The sequence below is a fragment of the Callithrix jacchus genome, chromosome 7 (genome assembly GCF_049354715.1).
Source record: "Callithrix jacchus isolate 240 chromosome 7, calJac240_pri, whole genome shotgun sequence".
Classification (NCBI taxonomy): Eukaryota; Metazoa; Chordata; class Mammalia; order Primates; family Cebidae; genus Callithrix; species Callithrix jacchus.
The window spans coordinates 126155634-126171286 of NC_133508.1; the positions used below are offsets into that span (position 1 = coordinate 126155634).

The following is a 15653-nucleotide window of genomic DNA, read 5'->3' on the forward strand; positions in this document are numbered from 1 at the left end:
CTCCAGCCTGGGTAACAAGAGTGAAACGCCGTCTCAAAAAAAAAAAAAAAAAGGAGAATTGGTTGGGTGAGGTGGTTCGTGCCTGTAATTCCAGCACTTTGGAAGGCCGAGGTGAGTGGATCACTTGAGGCCGGGAGTTTGAGACCAGGCTGGTCAACGTGATAAAACCTGTTTCTACTAAAAATACAAAAATCAGCCAGGTGTGGTGGCACACTTGTAATCCCAGCTACTTGGATGGCTGAGGCATGAGAGTTGCTTGAACCTGGGAGGTGGAGGTTGCAGTGAGCTGAGATTGCGCCACTGTACCCCAGACTTGGCAAGAGTGAGACTCCATCTCAAAACAAAACAAAATAAATATATAGGGGAATGATAGTAATTGCTGCTGTTGTAAAAGGTAGGGGAACATTGAATTATGTCTAGTTTATGTCAGTGATGTGAATTCCAGTTGCTAGAGCCTGCCCAACTGTGCAAGGTACAGCCCAATCGCAGGCATGGAGCTCCAACCCCAGGGTTGAGTTCTTTCTTTTTGACAAGCAGAGATAGAACAATGGTGGAAATAATTCAAGGCAACAAAAGCATCTTGGCTGAAGTGATAGACAATGAAGTCAAGGCTAGATGAGGGAGTGAAGATTTAAGGGAACCAATAAAAATAAGATGGAGGATTCTACAAACTACAAGAGTAATGATCAAACTTTCATGTGTGTAAGTATCATCTGGAGGGTTAGATCCTGAAATTATTATTCATTAGGTCTGGGGTGATGACCAGAATCTCTTTCTATGACAAGGATCCTAGTAGATTCTAAAGTAAGAAGGTCACAGACCAATTTTTTTGTGAAATAGCAGATTGAAATGGTAGTAAGTTTAAAGAAGTGACTTTTTTTTTTTAGAGTTTTACTCTGTTGCCCAGGCTGGAGTGCAGTGGCACAATGTTGGCTCACTGCAACCTCTGTCTCCCAGGTTTGAGCGATTCTCCTGCCTCAGCCTCCCAAGTAGCTGGGATTACCTGCATGTACCACCATGGCCGGCTAATTTTTTTGTATTTTTAGTAGAGATGGGGTTTCACCATGTTGGCCAGCCTGGTCTTGAACTCCTGACTTCAAAAAGTGATCCACTGGCCTTGGCCTCCCAAAGTGCTGAGATTACAGGCGTGAGGCACTGTGCCTGGCCAAGAAGTGATATTTGAAAAGAGCTGAGAAGGAGAGGGAGGAGACAGAGGGACAGAGAGAGAGAAAAAAAGGGAGAACATGTACACAAGACAGCAAGCATAAATTAGAAGGACAGAGATGATGAATTTGTGATCTCAAAAGGTGAAGCAGACTTGAATGATAAAAGCCTCAGGGAGTGACCAAGGCAGTGGGTGGATGAACTCCAGGGGAGGTGAACACCAGAGATGAGGAGCTCAAAGTACAGAAAGCCTGGCTAGTCCTTGTGGACCTTGAAGCCACCGCAAATAACAGCAGTACTTGGGGTATGAGGCAAAACCGTGAACAGAGTTCAAGGCCATTGGTGAATGAAGGGGATGGTGGGTACACAAAACAAATACATGTGGTAGAGGCGTGGAACTGGTTAGTTCTTACACGGTGGCAGAAGCATGAAACTGGCTAAAGTCAGCTGAGTGTTTATTGTTTGCCAGGCTTTGCATACATTAGTCCATTTAATCCTCACAAACGACCCTCATATGAATCAGGTGCTGTTTTTAATCCCCATTTTACAGTGATTGAACTGAGTTACAGAGAGGTTAAACATCTCAAAGTTCTTACCCACTATGTTATGCTGACTCTTACAAAATGATATTGGAAGATGTGTTAATACATTTCAACTGAAAAAAAAAAAAAAAAAAAGGTCAGATCTCCTGAGTATTGTTAGGAGTTGGGTTAACCGCTTTGGAAAAACAATGGAAATAAGTTTAATTCCAGTTGTACTGAAATATCTTATAACATCCAGCAGGTGGCAGCACTAGGTAACAATTCCATCCCAGGTCCTCTAATAGAAACATTAATCCATTCTGCACATATCAAGACTTCTGGACACTCCATGCCTTGATGATTTCTTCAGCAGCATCCAGTGTGCTGTCTTTCTGTAAATTAATAAGATACTCGTCATTATTACATATCAACATAAATTCAAGATGCAGCAAAGATTTAAATAACATAATGAAGATTTAAGTGAATATCTGATCTCAAGTGAAGAAAAATTTTCAAAATGAAAAAGGAAAAGCAGAACCACAAAGAGGAAAACAATTAACTAAATGAACTATAATTACAGAAATAGATAGAAGAGTACAGAAGAGTTTACACCGAAAAAGAACAGCTGTCTGCTCCACCCCTTCCTATGATTCCCTCCACCTTCCAAGATAACCTTCCTTTTATGGCAATTTCTGGTTTTAGTTCTAATTGCTACCACCAAAATCTAATAATATGCTTATGCTTCTATTTCCTTATTTGTGAACTTCATGTATTATCTCCTACATCTATACTTTGCTCTGAACAATAAAAAGTTCATTCACACTACTCTGTCCCTTGTTTTTAAGGTTTCAGTTATAATTATTGAAAAAAGTTTATTTCTTGAATAGATGATTCACACATAGCATAAAATTAAACAGAAGGGTAAGCAGAGAAAATCCAGCCTTCTGTTCTTGGTCTTCTATTTCTCTACTTTTTCTTTCTCGTCTCTCCCTACCAGAATCATTCAGTCTGAAAGCCAATAGGTGAGGCTGAGCAAAGTGGCTCTCCATATATAGGGTTGGGAGAGCCTTGGTAACCCTAGTGCAGGACACTGCAGCCCAAGTGGAGTGAGCAGGGTGGCCAGCACGGGTGTCATGAGGTGGTGATGCTGGCTGGAACAGGGTGTCAGGGTATGAGTGGGGTAAGTGAGGCACCTGTCTGGTAGGGTGGCCTCATGCAGGGTCCTGGAGCCTGGATGAGTTGAGGTAGGCATCTGGCATGGTGTCAGTGCCCAAGAGGGGTAAGGAGGGCTTCTATATAGTAGGTGACAGTGGTGGCCTGGTATGAGGTATTGGAGACCCAGATGGGGGCACCTCTCTAGGAGGATGACAGGACAGGTTGGCATGGGTGATGAAGCTCAGGTGGGGTGAAGATGCAGTGCAGCACGTGGCACAAAATGTCAAAGCCTGAATGGGGAAAAGGGTATCTTCTTGGGGACTGGGAAGGTAGGGGGTGCACAGTAGCTTTGATAGGAGATCGATCTCACATAGAAGTATTGATTAAATTAGTAATTACATGACTACTGGCCAAATCAGGGAAAACCTAAGTATCAAAATAAGTAATAATAATAATAGTAAATCATAGCCCACTGTACTATAAAATAAAAATCCAGAAGTCTACATTGATACATATAAATAAGTTAATAAATTGCTTAATGAGATATGGAATATTTTAACAGTACTTTACTATAAACTATTTACTATTTAACAAGAAAAAGTATAACTTTATAGTAGAAAAGACTGGCAAATGCCACCTTAATCAAGTGGTTAAAGTTAACATCACCGGTAATAGGCATAATTGAAATTATGTGCCAGCTGATACAATGAAAAGAATAGAGTGTTGTCACTTCTGTGGTTTCCAGCCAAAGTGTATAACCTGAATCTAAGCATGAGGAAACATCAAACTTAAATTGAGGTACTTTCTTAAAAATAATTGGTTGATAATTTTCAAAAGTATCAAGATCATGAAAGTCAAAGAAACCTGAGAAACCATTCTAGCTTGAAGGAGACATGACAACTAAATGTGATGCATGAAGCTAGCCTGAATCATCTTATTAATGAATTGTTATAAAAAAGGACAGTACTGGGACAATGACATTTAAACTGGATCTGAGGATTAGATGGAATATCAAGGTTAACTTCATGATTTTGAGGGCAATGTTGTGGTTTTGTAGGAGAATGTCTTGTTTGTGAAGAACACACAAGAAAGTATATGGGGTTGATAGGAGTAACATTAGTAATTACGTTGATATCTTACTCTGAAATAGTTCGGAAAAAAGAAATTCTTGAAACTTTTAGTTGAGAGCATTTCAAACTATTTGTTTTAAAGTAAGTCAGCTTCTCACCTATCTACCTCAGCCACCCAGTTTTTCTCCCCAGAGGCGATGCTGGGATTTCATTATATATTTTTCCAGAGATATTTATGTACCTTTGTTTTTTACATTTTATATATATATATACATATATATACATATATATGTAATTATTATTATTATTTAACTTTTATTTTAGGTTCAGGGATACATGTGAAGGTCTGTTACATAGGTAGACTCATGTCACGGGGGTTTGTTGTACAGATTATTTCATCACTCAGGTATTAAGCACAGCACCCAACAGTTATCTTTTGTGGTGCTTTCCCTCCTCCCACTCTCCACCCTCAGGGAAGCCCCAGTGTCTGCTGTTCCTTTCTTTGTATCCATGAGTTCTCATTATTTTTGGCTCACTTATAAGAGAGAACATGTGATATTTGGTTTTCTGTTCCTGTGTTAGTTTGCTAAGGATAATAGGCTCCAGCTCCAGCCATGTTTCTGCAAAAGACAAGACTTCATTCTTTTTTTATGGCTGCATGGTATTCCATGGTGTATATATACCACATTTTCTTTATCCAATCTGTCACTGATAGGCTTTTAGATTGATCTGAATATAGCATCACTTATTCAAGCAGCCCCCACTGGTGAATAATTTTGTTGTTTACAATGTTTTGCTATTACAAATGATGCCTCAGTGAAAATCCTTGAACACAAGTCATTCAAAATGTGCAAGTAAATCCACAGGAAAACACTTGTAGAATTGTTGGGTCAAAGGGCATGGGAATTCACAGCTGGAGAGAAATTTTCAAACTAACCATCACAGAGATTTTACAAATTATCTTTCTACTCTCAATTTGTAAGAGTGTTTTATGAAACATTTTAGTTGTTTTGGTTGTTTCCAATCTAAGTGATAAAATTTCTTTGCAGTTCTAATTTTCATTTCTCTTATTATGAAATAGTAAGTTTGACAACTTTTATAAGTTTACTGAGCATCTTACCCATAATATGATAGTGGTATTTTTTGCATTAAATTTATTTACTTTTATCATTTTTATTTTGCTCTGAATTCAGACGGCTTTCTTTTGATTTCTATTTTCTTGATATGTTTTTGTCATTCTTTTATTTTTAGCCTTTCTAAGAGGTGGGGTTAGGTGTGTCCACTTCCCCTAGTAACTACCACCTACTGCCACACTATCTGCCAGTATTAAATGTTGACGTAAGAGAGTCTGGGACCACACTGATCCTCTTCTCCTGCCCCACTGGAGGCCTTGATCTTATCCAGCTGCCCAAAGGAATTTTCAGTGAAGCCCAATGTATCAAATGAGGTATATCTCCGTGTTAGTGATTATGTGACAGTTTTTCCTGAGACAAGGCATTCCCTTTCCATTTCCAGCTATGTCTTTCTCTCTCTCTCTTAACGAAAGCATGCTCAAAATGAAGCTATAAAATTATTTCCAGGTTCCATTTGTTCTGTTCTTATTTTTTTTCCAGCAACTCTCCATATTTTATTTTTCCTCTGCGTCTATAATTTTTCTAACATTTTAAACGTTATTTGTTCCTTTTTACTTCCTTTTGCTCACTTATCTCCATCCTTGATGTCCTTACAGAAGTATTCAGTGTTCTTTGTTGTGTCTGTTAATATCGTCACCATAATTTCCAACAGCCTTATTTTTTCTTTTCAATTTCCTACCTGAACTCTGATAGCTCCCATTTTATCTTCTTATAATATCTTACCCTGTCTTCCCTGAACTCTTAAAATTTCTGCTTTAATTTCTCATTTTAAAGGTTTTAAATTTGAAATAGCACTAATTTTATTTGCTCTAGGGTTACATTTTTTTTGGTGAATAGTCTCTAACACTTGTTTTTCCTTGTACATTTCTCTTTTCCTTATAGTGTCTTTGTATAGATTCATAGTTGGCTCCTCTTTGGTTATTATTACTATTACCGTTATTACTTTTTGAGACAGAGTCTCACTCCATCACCCACGCTGGAGTGCAGTGGAGCGATCTCAGCTCACTGCAACCTCTGTCTCCCAGGTTCAAGTGATTCTTGTGCCTCAGCCTCCCGAGTAACTGAGATTATAGGCATGTGCCACCAAAGCCAGCTCAATTTTTTGTATTTTTAGTAGAGATGGGGTTTCACCATGTTGGCCAGGCTGGTCTTGAACTGCTGACCTCAAGTGATCCTCCTGCCTCAGCCTCCCAAACTGTTGGGATTACAGGTGTGAGCCACTGTACCTGGCCCCTCCTCTTTGATTATGAATCATTTTTGATTGAATTCTCTTTGTAAGCTCCCACTGTCAAAGCATGTACTATTCCTATTGTTCTGGGTAATAATCATGCTACCTGCTGGCTTTGTCTGTGATTTGAAGATAGATTTGCTGATTTTGTTGTATAAGGGAGTAGCTGGGGCAGCACCAAAAAAGAGTAGAAATTCTGCTTGTCTCATAGTAAAAGTTAATATAGTTCATGTAGGGTTCAGTGAATGGGAGCTCTTTTAGACCTCACTTTTTACCAAATAATTAAATTGGCTATCCCCGATTTAATACATCTCTTCCCCACTGCTTCAACACAGCTTTTAGCACAATGACAGGAGTAAATGAGGAACTCTATAGCCCAACCAGTGTCTCCTTTCCACTGCGCCTCACATAGTTTCTGGATGACATGACTGTATGTCTTAGCCCTTTTTCTCCATGATGCCAAATGGTCTAGAGAAGTTCCTGCTGCCAGTGCATCAACGGTTCCTGTTGTTCTCAATAATGAATATGCTGCCTGCTGGTTTGTCTGTAATTTGAAGATGTAAAAGCAGGATCCTTTCTAGGATCTTCCCTCTGCCATTACCTTCCCTATTTGGCAACCTTTCCTCATACACTGGGGAATTTGTTTTCTATTGTCTTAGTTGTTTTTAAATATTTTAAAAAAAGAGATTAGAGGGCTGGGCACAATGGCTCACACCTGTAATCCCATCATTTTGAGAGGTCGAGGCAGGCGGATCACCTGAGGTCAGGAGTTCCAGACCAGCTTGGCCAACATGGTGAAACCCTGTCTCTACTAAAAATACAAAAATTAGCCAGCGTGGTGGTACATGCCTGTAGTCCCAGCTACTTGGGAGGTTGAGGCAGCAGAACTGCTTGAACCCAGGAGATGGAGGCTGCAGTGAGCTGAGATCGCACCACTGCACTCCAGCCTGGGTGACAAAAGCAAAACTCTGTCTCAAAAAAAAAAAAAAAGATTAGGGAAGGGGCTGTGTTTACCATTTTAAAACTGGAAGAAGTCCTATGTTGTTTGTTTCTTCTGTTTTGTTTACAATTTCAAATAATATACCACTATTTCTCAATCCAGTATAAGATTAAAAATAAAATAGCATTACCCTTCTTTAAAATTTCAGTCAAATGTTTACATTGTTAGGTTATTAATATTTATATTCTGAACAAATCTGGAATGGTCTATTGGTTATCTCTAAAAATTAAAAACAGTGTTTATGTTATTTTCACCAGGTTTAAAGATGAGTGAGTTGATAGACTGTCTTGATCTTAGTAAGACTATTGTCAGTAGCAACAAAATTTAAAAAACACCAGTAACACACTCAGAACCTTTTAAAAAAAGTAGAAGTTTGATGGTGATAAATCTCTCAGCTTTCATTTGTTAGGGATGCCTAATTCATTTTCATTTTTAAAGGATATTTTCCTAGATATAGCATTCTAGGCTGGAATTTTTTTTTCATGTCAGTGCTCAGAAGATGTTATTTCATTGTATTCTTGTCTCCATTGTTTCTGATAAACAGTTAGTTAACATTTCTACCTGGATGTGCTGGACTCTTGAGATCCTTGTGAGGAATGTATTCTCTTCTGGGATCCCCAAGGGGCTGTAGTTTCAAAGGCAAGAACTTTTCAGTGCCATACCCTCACCCCAGTCTCCATCCGGGATCTTAGAGGTCTTTGTTTAACTTTCACATGCACAGGGAAAAAATCAAAGGTCAATCACTCCAACGGAAGTTTAAAGGAACTCATTTCATAGGACAGAACGTTTGAATGGGGTTAAAAGTCCTTCTCCCTCATCCAGGGAACTCCATATCTGGATACCCTTCCATGATATTGTGAAAGCTGCTTGTTGTTCTCCTTTTTCTCTCTCTGCCTAAATCACTTTCTGCAAAACTCTTTGGGGTCCGATATTTACTTAAATGAGCCACTGTGCCCAGTGGGGTCCTCCCTCCCATTCTTGTGAGGGACCAAGAGCTTGGAAGAACACCATCCCATCGGGAAGCAAGCTGAGCCTCCCCCAAACCCAGAACTGGTCTCATCATTGGCGAGCCATCCAGGAGGCAAGAAAGCATGTCAGAGCGGTGAGTGAGTTGGACCCCTCTCACTTGCAATCTGTTCTGTCGCTTTAAAGTAACACCAGGAGCCACATGCTGGGTCTTGGGAGCTGCATGCTGGGCTTTGGGAGCAGGGTGCAGCAGGGCCTGGTGGGTGATCCAGGAATCAGCCTGTCTTTAGGTGATGCAGGCCAGCCAGACTTAAAGGCACAGCTTTTTTTTTTTTTTTTCTCCAAACCGGCTTTCTCCTCCCCACCTCCCTCTTTCTCTCCCAGCTGCATCTTGGGGCAAAGTTCCCAGCGGTAAACTGAGCCTGCAGGGGTGGAGCAGGTGAGCACTCTGCTGGGACCATTTGCTCACTGGCCTCATGCCCTGGCCATAAACGGGGGCCACAGGAACTGCAGTTCGCCCTGGGAGTGGGCCTGGGCTGTTAATACCAGTCACCAGCGCTGTGGGTGGGAGCAAATCAGCGTGGAGGGAGAGAGGTATGGCCAGGCCCTGCATGGGACTATGGAGCGCAGTGGCCTGGTGCACAGCCGGGCAAGCCTCTCTGGCATCCAACAGTTTGGAGGCAGCAGTGCAAAGAGGTGCTCAAACAGGGATGCATCTGCCTTTGAAACTCATAGTGGCAAGCAGTTTTTTTTCTTTTGGAGCATTGTAAGGAGCCAGCAGCTGAAGCGAAAAATAGCCACTGGCTACAAGTCCTGCCCAGGTTTTCAGGCCCACACCTGGGTTCAGATTTCAGGAAGGCAGACTTCTCCCTAGCGTCCAGATGTGGCCCGGCTTCTGCCTCCCCACACCACACCGCACCACACCGCTGCAGGGTGCAGCATTTTCATTCAAGGGAGGCTTAAGGAAGCTCTCTGGTCTGCTTTTGGAAGGAATGGCCTGTTAGCACAGTGGGTTAAGCTGTAGGGCTGGCAGCTGCAGCATTGCTGATTCAAATCCCTGGTGGAAACAGTCTTGAACGGGGGAAGCTTTTGGGCAATCCAGAAGCTGAAGGCTATGGGACTTTGTGTTTTGTGTATAATTTGTCTTGCTTAGGACTGGCTCTCTGTATGGCAGAACTTCTCCATCTTGAAGATCATAGTCAAACTGGGAACTAGTATTTTCACATAATGGAAAATGGGGTGGGGGAGGAGGTCCGGGTCCTGAGGGCATTATTCCAGCTTCAGCCACGTGGCCCCACCTTCTTTAAATTGTGTGCTTTGAGGCCCTCCCTAGAAGTTTACCCTCCTAGGGCAGTTTTATCATCTGGGTTATGTAAATTGGACTTTTGCCAGGGAATATTAGTACTCATATCCCTAGACTTACTGGCCTGGTTCAGGGACGTGCTGGCATGAACCACCCATCCCAGCAGCCCACATGTCTTTATGGTGGTCACTAAAGGCATGCAGACAGTGAGCGTGAGTACCCATGGCGCTGGTATCATGATTAAGCCGAGCACATGGGTGGCCCAAAGAAGACCACACATCTTGGGCATATGGTTATTATGAGGTACTGGTTGGGGGATGTCCCAGATCCAGCGCCCTGTCTGAGGGATGCCTCAGATTGCACAACTGCAATTAACAATCGGGGATGCAGGCATCCCTTGTGTTCGGTTTCAGATGGGTGCTACTATTCCCAAAATAAAGTCACCATTAAAATGTATCCTGGAGAATTGAGATCAATTTGACAGTCTTTAAAGAAGTGGCTCAGTTTTCTCTGCTGGACAGTGTGGCTGAAATACCCTCAGCCGAGTGGAAAAACCTGGCCTCCTAAGGGAAGTATAGATTATGATACTATTCTACAATTAGACCTGTTTTGTAAAAGCAAGGGTAAATGGTTTGAGGTCCCCTATGTACAACTTTTATTTTCTCTAAGGAATAAGCCTCAGCTCTGACAGGCCTGTTCCCCATACACTACTCAGCCCTCCTCAGGACTACCTCCACATTTGGGACTCCCTGTGGCTACTACTTCCACCAATGCCAAACAGGGCTCCTCAGCCCCTGTACCCCAACAGGAGCCAGGGAGGGCCGAGACGGCCAAGGTATGTCAGGCTACTAGGATGCCCAGACTCTGCCCACTACAGGCAGTAGGAAGAGAATTTGGCCTGACCAAGGTACACACCCCCTTCTGACTTTCTGACTTAAAGCAAATTGAGGTGGACTTCGGAAAGTTTTCAGATGACCTGGACAAGTACATAGATATTCTGCAGGGCCTGGGTCAGTCCTTCAAATTAGACTGGAAACATACCATACTATTGCTTAATCAAACTCTAACCAGCAATGAGAGAGAGGCTGCTCTAGCAGCAGCTCAAGAGTTTGGGGACACCTGGTACCTTAGTCAAGTACATGACTTAATGATAACCAGGGGAAAAGGATAGATTTCCTATAGGTAGACAGGCAGTCTCTAGCATAGACCCTTGCTGGGATTCTGATTCAGAACAGGGGGACTGGAGCTGGAGGCATTTCTTAACCTTCATACTTGAGGGATTAAGGCGAACTAGGAAGAAGCCCATGAACATGCAATGTTATCCCCCATGACTCAGGGAAAGGAAGAATACCCAATGGCTTTCCTTAAGCGATTGTGGGAGGCCTTAAGAAAGTATTCTCCCCTGTCACCAGACTCCAGTGAAGGTCAGTTAATACTAAAGGACAAGTTTATTACGCGGTCAGCAGCAGATATTAGGATGAAGCTCCAGAAGCTGACCTTGGGGCCAGAACAGAGTCTAGAATCATAACTAAACCTGGGAACAGGTGGAACAGGCTGAAAGGAACTGGAGAGACCAGAGAAAAGCCGCAGCCTTAGTCATGGCCTTCAGGCAGGCAGACCCAAGGGGCTCAAATGAGGGAAAGGCTCAGGTTAGCCACCAGTCTGGCAGAGCTTGCTACCAGTGCCATCTGAAGAAATATTTTATATGAAATTGTCCCTAGAAGAATGGACCACCTTGTCCTTGTCTGCTGTGCCAAGGGGATCACTGGAAAGCACACTGTCCCTGGGGACGAAGGTTCTCAGGGCCTGAGGTGTCTAACTGGATGACCCAACTGCAGGAGTAAGGGTGCCGGGGCAAGTTTCAGCATAAGCCATAACCCTCACGGTACTCCAGGCAAAGCTGACCATAGAGGGCCAGGAAGTTAATCTCCTCTTGGACACTGGCACAGCCTTCTCAGTATTACTCCTCTGTCCTGAACAGCTTTCCTCCAAGTCTGTAACTGTCCAAGAAGTCCTAGATGAACAGTCTCCCAGTATTTCTCTCAGCCCCTAGGAAATGGTTTATGGACGGCCCATTCTTACTAATTGTCTTGTAGTAGACAAGGAAACAGCAGATCTAATAAAAGATATAACCTCCTTGGCTAAGTCCCAACAGGCTCTTAAAACTTTACCTGAAGGACACCCTAGGGAAACAAGGGAAAGAGTTGTTCTGCCCTGGAGACTTGGTGCTTGTTAAGTCTCTCCCCTCAGACTCCCTCTCTAGGCCCATCTTGGGAAGGACCATTTTCAGTTACTCTGTCTACCCCAATGGCAGTTAAGGTGGTGGGAATTGACTCATGGATTCATCACACTGGGCTGAGCCTTGGACACCTTCTGAAGAAAATCATAGGCCTCCACTCTGCAGCCTGAAGTTCCAGGAGATGACCCTTGGTACACCTGTGAGCTGTTAGAGGCTCTACATCTGCTCTTAAGACAAAATCCCCAGGAAAGTAATGACTCATGAATCTAATTTACATCCTGGAATTAACAGGACTATAACTCTTAACTTTGCTATCTCTCAAACTCCAATTGTTCTTTCATAGTGGAAAACTTGGTGCTGGCATTAGAAAAGTTGCTACCTCTATTCAGTTACTCTAAGGTATCTCAAGAGTTAATTAATAACAAAAAGGTTGCTAATTCTCTCTGCAAAGGCAGCTCACTGCAAAACAGCTTAACTCTTTGGCTGCCATAGCTCTTCAAAGTAAAAGGGCCCTAAATCTGCTAACAACAGAGAGAGGGAGCCTGTCTCTTTCTATGAAGAAATGCTGCTACTTTGTAAACCAATTAAGTGTTGTTTTGAACAAAGAAAGAACTCAGGAATCAATGGAACACAGGGCTAAAGACCTTCAAGAAATAGTATTGTGGATGGCTGTCCTGGCTCTATCCTCTCCTAGTCCTGTTTAGAACCATTCTATATTTGTTGGCCTCTGGGTTTTTTAATCTTTAACCTTCTTACCACATTCGTTTCTTCTAGAACCATAAGGTCATAAATAATCCTGCAACTGGAACCCTGGATGTCCTTGACTTATGAGCTCTATCGTGGACCTCAGGATCAGCCTGCACCCCTGAAATGCTCCCTTCTGGAGGAAACCTCAACTGCGGGGCCCCTTCTATGCCCCATTTCAGCAGTAAGTAGCTAAAGAGCAATCAACCCCCTGTGTCCCAACAGCAGTTGGGCTTTCCTGTTCAGAGGGGAGACTAAGGGAATGTATACTCTTCCCGGCTCCCCAAGGGGGCGTAGTTTCAAAGGCAAGAACTTCACAGCGCCATACCCCCACCCACATCTCCACCCGGGATCTTAGAGGTCTTTAACTTTCACACACATGGGAAAAAAATCAAAGGTCAGTTACTCCAGCGGAAGTTTAAAGGAATTCCTTTCATAGGACAGAAAATTTGAATGAGGCAGGAATTTCTCCCACGTTAAAAGTCCCCTTCTCCCTCATCTGCGTGGACTCCAAATCTGGAGTTCCCTTCCACGACATTGTGGAAGTTGCTTTTCTTTCTCCTTTTTCTCCCGCTCTCTGCCTAAATAAATCACTTTCTGCAAAACTCTTTGGGGTATGATATTTCCTTAAATGAGCTACTGTGCCCGGTGGAGTCCTCCCTCCCATTCTTGGGTGAATGAGGGACAAAGAGCCTGGAAGAACACCATCCTATTTGGGAGCAAGCTGAGCCTGCCTCGCACCCTGGAACCTGGTCTCACTTGTACCATAAATTCCTGAGAAGAGAGTACCACAAGCATGTGCCAGCAAGCCTGGCTAATTAAAATTTTTTTATAGAGATAGGATCTCATTATGTTTCATAGGATGGTCTTGAACTTCTGGACTCAAGCAGTCCTTCTGCCTTAGTTTATCAATGTGTTAGGATTATAGACATGAGCCACTACACCTGACCTCTGGCTGCTTTTAGTATCTTACCTTTACCTTTTGTTTTTAGCATTTTATGATTGCCTAGTTGTGCTTTTAAAATATTTATCCTGTTGCTGGGCACAGTGGCTCACACCTGTAATCCCAGCACTTTGGGAGGCTGAGGGGGGTGGATCACGAGGTCAAGAGATCGAGACCATCCTGGTGAACATGGTGAAACCCTGTCTCTACTAAGAATACAAAAAATTAGCTGGGCATGGTGGCGCATGACTGTAATCCCAGCTACTTGGGAGGCTGAGGCAGGAGAACTGCCTGAACCCAGGAGGCGGAGGTTGCGGTGAGCCAAGATCGTGCCATTGCACTCCAGCCTGGGTAACAAGAGCGAAACTCTGTCTCAAAAAAAAAAAAAAAAAAAAATTTATCCTGTCGTATTTCACTGACCGTTTTAGACATAAGTTGCTTTTCACCAAATTTGGGAACATTTTGACTATTACTCCTTAAAATATGTTTTCTCTCATAGTGTTTCTTTTGTTCTTGGTTCTCCAATGATGCATATAATTGTCACTTGGTATTGTCTCATAAAGCTAAGGCTGTGTTCACTTTTTAAAAATATTTCTCTTTTTTTCAGATTGAATAATTTCTATAGATCTGTAATCAAGTTAACCTCTTTTATTTTTCTGACATCTTCAATACTCTGTTAAATCCCATAAGTATCTTATAGCAGATATTATACATTTAAGTTTTAGAATTTCCATTTGGTTCCTTTTTTTTTTTTTATAAATAGTTAGAATCTCTCTGTTCACTTATTATAACCATGTTTTCTTCTAATTTTTTAAACATGCTTAAAATATTTGCTTTAAAGTCCTTGTCTGCTAATTTCTAGATCTGAGTCACCTTTAAGCCTATTTCTATTAACTTCTTTTTTTCTTTACTACAGGTCCTATTTTCTTGTGTTTTCCTATGTCTAGTAATTTTTTACTGTATGCTGGAAATTGTCATATGACATGGTAAGGGGTCTGTATTATGCTGTCTTCCTTCAAAAAGGGTGGAATTTTGTTTTGGTAAGCAGTTAATTTTACAGCTGTAAGCCAAAATTTAAAAACTGCGTATGATCATATCATTTTTAGAAATAGAAGAAAATAGTGCTTTAAAAATTGAAATGAGGATAATAAATGTGTTTTCAATAGAGCAGAGGACTTACTTTAATGAAGCAAAATCGCACAAACTTCTCAAAGTGTGATTTAGTCTCTGAGTTACAGAATGCTGAAACAGGGATGGCTGATAGTTTCTGAAAAATAAATAGAAAAATATAAGAAAACTAGGAACACTTCAAATATTAATTTTAGGACTACAGATATTAGCGGCAACTAGATACTTTTAAATAGTCACAATAATTTCCAGAAAGAAAAATGCTTTTAAAAGTCACAAGTGGAGTATCATATAACACTACATTTGATCGATTTCAAAGCATAACAGCAGGTTTCTTCATAAATTAACTGTAAAATACAATACAATCTTGCAAAGGACAATAAACATTACCTTATGTTTAGTCATCCATTTCACAAATTTATAGTCATAAGGCTCATTATTATTCATATCAGAGAGGTCTGGATCTGAAACCACAAAATTAGATGGCCTATGAATTTCATCTGATGCAACATGTATTTCACTTAAGTCTATCAAGATTCAATATTTTCTCCTATTTAAATTAGCTTGGCTTAGAATTTCTCAGAACACAGTCACAGAATACGCTGGAGTCTCACACTATATGGTGTGGTGGGAAGTGAATTTACAGCGCTTTACTGATAGTATAATAAGGCAGTGCTCACACATACATCAGGGTGCTTATACATGCAGCTTTCAGCACAGGAAGAGAGTAGAAAAGGTGAAGGGCAGAGGAGTGCTGTCTTTCCATTTAGAATTAAGATTCTATGATCATTACTAAGGAAATAACCACAAAATTTATAGAATGTTCATCAGTAATGATTATATTTCCACATAGCCAATCATTAGGCTACAAGTTCCACAAAAGTAAAGTATCTTGTTTTGTAAGCTCTTTTATCCCCAACCCTGAGGTCAGTGTCTAGCACATAAGTAACAAAATGCATATCTGTTGAATGAATAAATTCATATTATTATTTATAAATACAGGATATCTCTTTAGATTTTCCAAATGCTACCCTTATTTTTCATTTTTGCTTCCATATA

General features: G+C 41.4%; 1 protein-coding gene across 7 annotated transcripts in view; it reads right to left on the reverse strand.

The window, feature by feature from the left end:
• Window positions 1–1602: 1602 nt before the first annotated feature.
• The window catches only part of KYAT3 (kynurenine aminotransferase 3), a 76837-nt gene continuing 62786 nt past the window's right edge, over window positions 1603–15653 (reverse strand). For all 7 annotated transcript variants that reach the window (XM_009001639.5, XM_035252065.3, XM_009001637.5 and 4 more), the window contains 3 exons: window positions 14985–15058; window positions 14647–14733; window positions 1603–2077 (listed from right to left, as the gene is read on the reverse strand). In XM_009001639.5, the coding sequence (XP_008999887.3) occupies window positions 2015–2077; window positions 14647–14733; window positions 14985–15058 (224 nt within the window). In that variant the 3' untranslated portion in view covers window positions 1603–2014. The remainder of the gene's footprint in view (window positions 2078–14646; window positions 14734–14984; window positions 15059–15653) is intronic.